General features: G+C 35.2%; 1 protein-coding gene across 1 annotated transcript; it reads right to left on the bottom strand.

Moving 5' to 3' along the window:
• Nucleotides 1-600: 600 nt before the first annotated feature.
• Nucleotides 601-2,665, bottom strand: LOC145100424 (uncharacterized). Its single transcript, XM_079037704.1, has 6 exons — nt 2,508-2,665; nt 1,667-2,340; nt 1,469-1,553; nt 1,296-1,379; nt 912-1,206; nt 601-823 (listed from the first exon to the last, which is right to left on the bottom strand). Exons 1-6 carry the CDS (start codon nt 2,655-2,657, stop codon nt 789-791), a joined length of 1,323 nt encoding a protein of 440 aa, XP_078893830.1. The 5' UTR covers nt 2,658-2,665; the 3' UTR covers nt 601-788.
• Nucleotides 2,666-8,102: the final 5,437 nt, after the last annotated feature.

Below are 8,102 nucleotides of genomic sequence, written 5' to 3'. Positions count from 1 at the left end.
CGAGCCTCTGGAAGGCTTAGCCCTACCACCATATTCAAGGAGAGGAACATCAAATAAAGTTTCAGAGTATTACTTCTCTCTGCTTCTACACACATTACCACTTTCACTGAGGTTTGAAGATGCAAATGGCAATAAACTTAAACCATATCAGTACCCCAAAAAACATGAAACTCATAAGATAAAAATCACAACTTCCTAATATGGCTATTGATCACCATCATATCCTCAAATTCAGAGACTAGTTTTACCAATTTCACAACCATGTGAATAGCTCCAATTGTGTTGACAATTTCGATTGTTTTTGGTCTAAAAATTCAAAAGATAGTGTGTCCCAAACTTAGAGATGCATCTTTCATGTTAATACTTGAACTCACTCAAACAATTACCAATGAATGTTTTCCAAATTAAATAAAGCTCAACTACATGCCCAATTTGCAAAGTTATTTAAATTGATAAAGCTACCTTGTCACATCATCCTTGTAAGGTGGGCACAAAGGGCAGATAATGAAGTCCAAAACTCAACAGTTATTGGTATTATTTGTATGTTTGGTTAGTCAAACTAGACATTTGCACACATAAACACCAATTTTCACACCATTCAACTAGAGAAAATCCAGCAAAAGATTACATCATGCATAACAGAGCTAATAAGCATAACACATCCACCTATGAAAAATAAAACAACACTACACAGCATAACCACAAACATAAAAACCAAATATCCCATACACAAACACACCCTCTGAACCTAACAACTAAAACCTTCTCTAGCATTGAATTGTCGACATTCAAAGAGCCAGCAGAACAAATCCATCTTTCAAGCCTGTGTGATCCATCAAATAACTATCAACATGTCATGTTTCAAAAAAAAATTCTTGAGTTAACAATAAAGGTAATGTAAGATAACTTACACATTTCATGAAGATCTTCAGCCAGCTGTAGCATTGCCATGCTTTCTTCAACCATCTTTTCAATCCTATCTGACTTTTGAACCGCTTCAATTGCCTGTTGCTCCACGTTTTCAGCACGAGAAACAAGACGTGCAGCATAAAATGCAGCATCTTCTAATGTCTCAGTAGCAATAGGTGAATCAGGAGCATCTGGTGCCTCTTGTTTCTCATCATCAACTTTATCGTTCTTACTATCATCTCTTTTGAATGTTTTAGCACCATAAGATGCACCCTTATACTTGAAGTTGTTATCCACCTGTGTTTATTTAAACTTTATACTTCAGTTTTATAGTGATTGTGAGATGAAATAACTAATAAGACTAAACTTGTACAAGAGTTTCTCACCATCTCAAGTTTTCCTGTCAATACAAGCCTTCTGAGCATTGAAGTCACTGATCTTTCGAAATTTTCAGGCACTGGAAAATTTTTCTGCATAAAGTTTATTGGAAATCATGAGATTCTACATAAAGTTTAATCTAAATATCTAATACAAACTAAAAATATATACATAATCTAACCTCAATGAAGCTAAGAATTGCATTGGTGTCAGACCCATTCGGATCTCCAATGGATGACAGAGCCTCGAGAATCAACTTTTCATAACTAAATAAAAAAGTAGCACAATAAAGTTCATTATTATAAGGTTTTCATCTATAATTGATTTTGAATTTGGAAAAGAGAGAAACAAAAAAGAAAGAAGCATGAAGAAAACATACATTTGGGGTGTTGTTTCATGCATGGTGCTGCTGGAAGGCACAGACATGCCACCATAGTCAACTAGATGAACAACAGATAAAGGTTTGGGATAATTCATGGGTGGATTAGTAGTAATAGTAGTTGTAACTCCTTCTAACAAAGGAGTTCTAACTTTCAGAGGATTCAAGGGTTGATTAGTAGTAGTAGTAGTAGTAACTCCTTCTAACAAAGGAGTTCTAACTTTCGGAGGATTCAAGGGTTGATTAGTAGTAGTAGTAGTAGTAACTCCTTCTAACAAAGGAGTTCTAATTTTGAGAGGATTCAAGGGTTGATTAGTAGTAGTAGTAGTAACTCCTTCTAACAAAGGAGTTCTAACTTTGAGAGGATTCAAAGGTGGGTTATTATTATTATTATTATTAGTAACTCCTTCTAACAAAGGAGTTCTAACTTTGAGAGGATTCAAGGGTGGATTATTATTAGTAGTAGTTGTAACTCCTTCTAACAAAGGAGTTCTAACTTTGAGAGGATTCAAGGGTTGATTAGTAGTAGTAGTAGTAGTAGTAACTCCTTCTAACAAAGGAGTTCTAACTTCGGGAGGATTCAAGGGTGGATTATTAGTAGTAGTAGTAGTAACTCCTTCTAACATTGGAGTTCTAACTTTGTCTCTGTTAACACTAACGTTGCGCCATTTATCCTGCAGATGTAAATGGTAATAGAATCGATTATCGATTCACATCAAGTGGAAAACTAAGCATGAAATTTCAACAAAATTATAATTATGATGAAAGATAAACACAAAGCTAGTGAAAAATCTAGAACAATATACAAAAAAAAATGATGAAAGAGGAAAAAGGAAAATACCTTCAGATCTATGTTTGATCGATTTGCCAAAGCAGAAGCAAATTGGGGATCTGTAAGAATAACTTTCCATTTCCCTTGCCCATGTTTTCTAACTCCATAATACAACGCTTCTTCTTCCTCCAGGGTCCACTTCTGCCTTTCTTTCGCCATTTGCTTGATAGATCATCTGTGAATAGACTGAAAAGGGTAAAGTGCCTTATATATAGCAACCAATTAGGTTCACAGATCCAACCCTAGGTTATGAGAGTTGTTTCCAGCCGTTGGATTAGTAATCAAATCCACGGTAGCTATTGATTGTGTATCTAGAAGGTTCCGAACCATTTCAGCCGTTGGATCGAGTGAAAAACAAGATGCTACATTTCCTTTTTTCCTACTACTAATAATCCCCCCATGAATATAAATAAGTACACCAATCACAATATATGTTCAATACATCGCAAGTTGAAGATTTTTCTTCATATAATCATATCCTCAAATTCTATGACTACTTTTAACCAATTTTTCACCAACAACCATGTCAGGTTGCTCTTGTGTTTGACGATTTTAATGTTTTTGGTCTAACCATTCAAAAATGGTGTGTGTGAAACTCAAATTATTATCAATTAATGGTTTCCAAATACACAAATATATTAACTGAAAATGGATATGGCATGAAACTAATTGTAATGTATGAAGATACTTTATAACATCATATTAGTGTAACGGTTTTACTTCGTTCATATTAATTGTGAAGTATAATTTCCACTTCACTAATAAGAATATCTATTTTATTTCACTATTAAGATTTGTTCTCATGTTTAATCATGGTGAAAGATGAAAAAGTAGCCAAACAAGGCGCCTAGTAGGAACTTGAGTTATTTATGTCTTACTCCTAGAGCACAAGTTTACATGTTAATCAAATTATGTAGATATTCTCAAAGGTATAAGCTATTGAACAATTAGATTCTCCTAGTATATTTTACAAGCGATAACCATAACTCTAATTATGAGATAAATAGCAAACACAACAACTTAAAATATAACAATTGTCGGATATATTTGGCACTCCTCAAGTTTGAGCACATACATCAAACATCTCATACATGTTATACATAGGGTTAAAATGTGAGCTACTTATACTTTGTTAGAATGTTTACAATATGAATAGAATAAGAATTAAAGCATTTATCAGTTAAAGGAATACAAGGCACAGTTGCCACTAATCTTGACCTGAATATATATAATTTTCATAAGATAAGAGCAACAACCAGTTTGACACACAGACAAGATAGCACAACAACATTAGCATTTATCTACTAAAGGGAATCCCAGAAACATTTGCCTCTAATCTTGACTCAAAGACATAACTAGAATAATATAAGAGCAAGAAGCGGTTTGACCCACCAAAAATACAATACTACCATTTATGATGAAAGGGAATCCAAGACACATTTTCCCCTAATCTTGACTCAAAGACAAAATCTCCATAATATAAGAGGTAATACCCAAGATACAACAAAACAATATTAACATTTATTGACTAAAGGGAATCCAATGAACATTTGCCCCTAATCTTTAGTAAAAGACATAATTAATTTCCATAATATATATGCAAGAACTGGTTTGATTAATTAACCAGAGAACACAACATTACCTTTTATCGACCAAAAGGAATCCACACCGATGCCATACTCTCTTTTACCTCTTCACAAGCTTCATCGGCATCCTGTGACAAAGTTTCTGCCACAAGCCCACAAGGAACTTATAAGTAGTGCTGCATCTATCAGTATATCCGTATTTTGGGTGCATCCTCTTATGATTATTTGGCACAGCCTCATTGACCCTGTAGCGGTTACCATTTACCAATCTGGCAATCGGCATATTTGATTGCAGTATACGTGAATAATTAATGCTCTTAGAACAGGATATAATGATCTTGTTTAGAAACTTCTAAACTCGGATTCATGAACCAGTGGAAACAATTAAAGAAATAGATGGATAAAGAAAAAACGATGTCGAGTGGGCCGATGTACTACTTTAAGAAGGCAGAAGCTGTAGGTGTTTGGAACCCTTGGGGATCTTTAACGATCACGACAGCAAAGAAAGAGTTTGTTCCTTGGGGCTCGCTATGGAAATGGCGAACAGTATGTGTAATCAGGGTGTTTCTTTTTTGGAAAAGAAAAAAAAGCAAAAGATGTTTGGCAAACTAGTTTTAGAAGCTGTTTTTTTTTTACATAAGGAAAAGGAAATTTTTGGAAAAGTCAGGAAATCCTGACTTTTTGTAACTTTTCCAAAAAGGACTTTTGGGGTTTGAAAAGTTAAGCCAAACACCCCCTCAGTAATGCGATGACCTTTTATTTCTATCAAACCCTTTTTTCAAGTATGGCAGCACATTTTTTTTAAACACCAACCCTCCTCTTTTCAAGAGTTGGGAAAATGACTTAGGAGATAACTATTTTTATCTGTGTTTACATATTTGCAACATTTTTTTACATAATAAAGCAACTAATTTGTTTTAACTATTTAAATTATACCAATATTACCGGCTAACCTCCATTTTAACCGGTAACTCAAATTAACTCATTTAAAAGAAGGGGAAAATAAATTACGTGGCATATAGAAGATTATACGTGGCATCTATGTGACATATTACACATCACCTCATTATATGAAGGGTGTTATATGGTTAAAACCCTAGATCGACAATGGCTTCTTCTTCTGCTTCATCTGCCTCTTCCAAGCGCAATGTCGAATTGCAAGCTGACCATCCATGTAAATGCGATATGCCATCGCATGTGAAGATTTCAAGAACACCCGACAATCCAGGAAAAAAATTTCTAGTTTGTCAAAATTCTCTGATAAATATGTTTTTCTTAATCATCCCTAACTGAATCTTCTTCATTTTCTCTTCAATTTAACTTTTTTTATCCTTTCCTTAAGAGTGCGAGAACTCCAAAATGTAATTTCTGGGAATGGCTGGAAGAGGATGCGTACGAAGTAGAGAAGAAGAGTGATTTGGGACAAATCTACAACCTAACATTGAAGCTTGGAAATTTGGAAAACGAAATTAGTAGATGCAGGAAGAAGTTGGAAGAATAGAAGAACTGTGATTTGGTTTTTAGACAAGAACTCGACAAAGTCAAGTGGAAGTTGTTTACTCATAAAATTGCATTGTTTGTGTTATTTTTCTTGTATGTTAAAGATGTAGTTTTTTTAGTTTGATGTGTTCTTTGTATCCTGTTTGATGCATTCTGACTAAATCATGTACTTCATGAAGTTTTGTATGCAATGAAAGTTATGACTAAAGCATGTGTTTGAGTTAATGTAGCATAATTTTGATGTATCATAACTAAACTTTGATGTTTAATACTTGATGTATTATGATCAAATTGTATACAAACATGTAAATGAACTTGGGGAAAAGATGTTAAAGACATGGAACACAAATGGCATTATAAACATCACCAAATCACATTACCATTAAAGATAGTAAACATGTAATGAATAAAACATCTAAATAAACATGTACTTAAATTAGATGTTAAAGTACCTTACAATACAAAAGATTCCCAAACATACAAGACCCAAGATGTTAAACTACCAAAATATTCCAAAACATGTGTCAAGTTTGTCCTAATGTGCCAAAACATGCATACCAAAAGTTGTGCAAAAATACAAACAAGACATTTAATTCAAATCTGCAGTGGGTGTTCATTACTGCTTCCCTCTTTCCTCCCTATGTTCTTCCCTAGCATAATCTTTGTAATTCTTTCTGAACTTTTTCTTGTCCTCTTCCTAACTTGAATTTCTACATTGTCTTGAATTTCCTATTCCACATTATCTTGAACTTGTTCTTGAATGTTAACTTTAATTTCATGTTCCACTTCATCTTAAATCTCTTCTTCAAAGTGATATTGAACTAAAGGATGTAACATCCGAATTTGAAGGTATAATATTTTATGTATTTTATTTTGAGACATGTGGAGTGACTCAACGAGTTGGTGCCTCAACTTGTCGAGTAGATTCGCAACTGGTGACGTGGATTAATGAATGGACTCGACGACTTTGTGAGCCGACTTGTCGAGCCAGCGCTGTTGAAGGAAACCCTAATTTCTTGGGCTTGTGGCCTATTTAATGGCCCTTATGGCCTCCCTTTGTGGCTACCTTCCCCAGAGAGAAACCCTAACCTTCCTTTCGTTGTGTAGAGAGAGAGAGTCCTTTTTGAGCATTCTTGGGCATTTTGGACGAGTAGGCGGGACTACTCGGCGAGTAGAGTTGGTTTTCATAAGGCCTCTGAGGGATCGAGGGAACTCGACGAGTCCTCCTGGTGCACTCGACGAGTTGAGTCAACATGGGTTGTTGACTCAAGTTGACTTTCGTTGACTTTTAGAGCTTAGACCAATTATGAGTAATGGAGACCATGAAGGGGTAGAATAGTCTTTTACCCTTACCAAGAGTTAGAGAGGGGTTAATAGAAGTTTATTAGAATAATTAGTCTAATTAGAGATACTCACCATATGTATTAGGCGGAGGCTGATTCGGTGATTTGTGTACGAGGAGTACTAGCTTGCTTACTTCGAGGTGAGTCTTCTCATTATACTTTACCTAGAGTGGTAGTTATGTGTGACCAGAGGGTCTTATGTGCTTGCTTGAGTTATGCATGTTTGTGTGATATGTATTGTATGCTACATTATTTGTTGCTTAGACCGGACCAGAGGGTCCAACGAACTATGAGTCTAGAGGGTTCTTAATCAGACCGAACCAGAGGGTCCAACGAGCTGTGGGACTGGAGGGTCCCACTGAGACACATTGACCAAGAGGGTCTTCCAGAGCTATAGCCTCGAGTGGCTAAATATTTTTACATGGTATTTTGAGGAACTCACTAAGCATTCGTGCTTACCGTGTTATGTGTTTATGTGTTTCAGGTACTTCGGAGGATCGTGGGAAGGCACCGGCGTGATTGTACACACACCCACCGAGCCGGAGTTATATGTTTTATGGATCCTGGATTGTGATAAATACTTTTGAAAACTATATTGTTTATGGATAATTGGTGTTTTAAGAAATGTGATATGTGTTATTATTATAATTAAAAAGGAAATTTTTGTTTGAAAATTTACGTTGTTACAAAGGAACTTCCATGTTAGCATCCATTTCGGGTACTTCAATGTTAGCTTCCACATCAACTTCATGAACTTCAATGTTAGCCTCCACATCAACATCCGAAACTACAATGTTAACCTCCATTTCAGGTACCACATCACCTTCAGGAACATCAACTTCAGGAACTTCAATGTTAGCTTCCACATCACTTTCACTTTCAAAGTCACTATCACTTTCACTTTCAAACATAACTGCATGTTCCACTTCCAATTCAGCTTCAAGGTCTACTTAAACATCAACATTACTTGTAAGAGGGAAAAAATTCAGAAATGGCACACAAGTGTAATATATTAGATAAGTTAGCATCATACCTTGTTTCTTAGGTTTCTTTTTTTTAGGACCTGAAGTAGATGGTACATCATTTGGTCTTTGAGGACATGTTGATCTGTTATGTCATGTTTCCCTACAAATGGACTTCTCATGATCATTCCCTTTTTTGAGATTATATGCCTT

This window comes from Lactuca serriola, chromosome 4 (genome assembly GCF_051521515.1).
Source record: "Lactuca serriola cultivar US96UC23 chromosome 4, Lser_US96UC23_V15, whole genome shotgun sequence".
NCBI lineage: Eukaryota > Viridiplantae > Streptophyta > Magnoliopsida > Asterales > Asteraceae > Lactuca > Lactuca serriola.
Note: the sequence above shows the minus strand (reverse complement) of the source record. Positions and strands in the feature narration are given on the sequence as shown.

What these genes read in the sequence shown, in the direction of transcription:
- LOC145100424 (XM_079037704.1), bottom strand. Translation starts at nt 2,657, where the DNA reads ATGGCGAAAGAAAGGCAGAAGTGGACCCTGGAGGAAGAAGAAGCGTTG. An exon ending in CAATTCTTAGCTTCATTGAG is followed by an intron (nt 1,380 to 1,468) that starts GTTAGATTATGT and finishes AACTTTATGCAG; the next exon opens with AAAAATTTTCCAGTGCCTGA. An exon ending in TGAAGATCTTCATGAAATGT is followed by an intron (nt 824 to 911) that starts GTAAGTTATCTT and finishes TGGATCACACAG; the next exon opens with GCTTGAAAGATGGATTTGTT.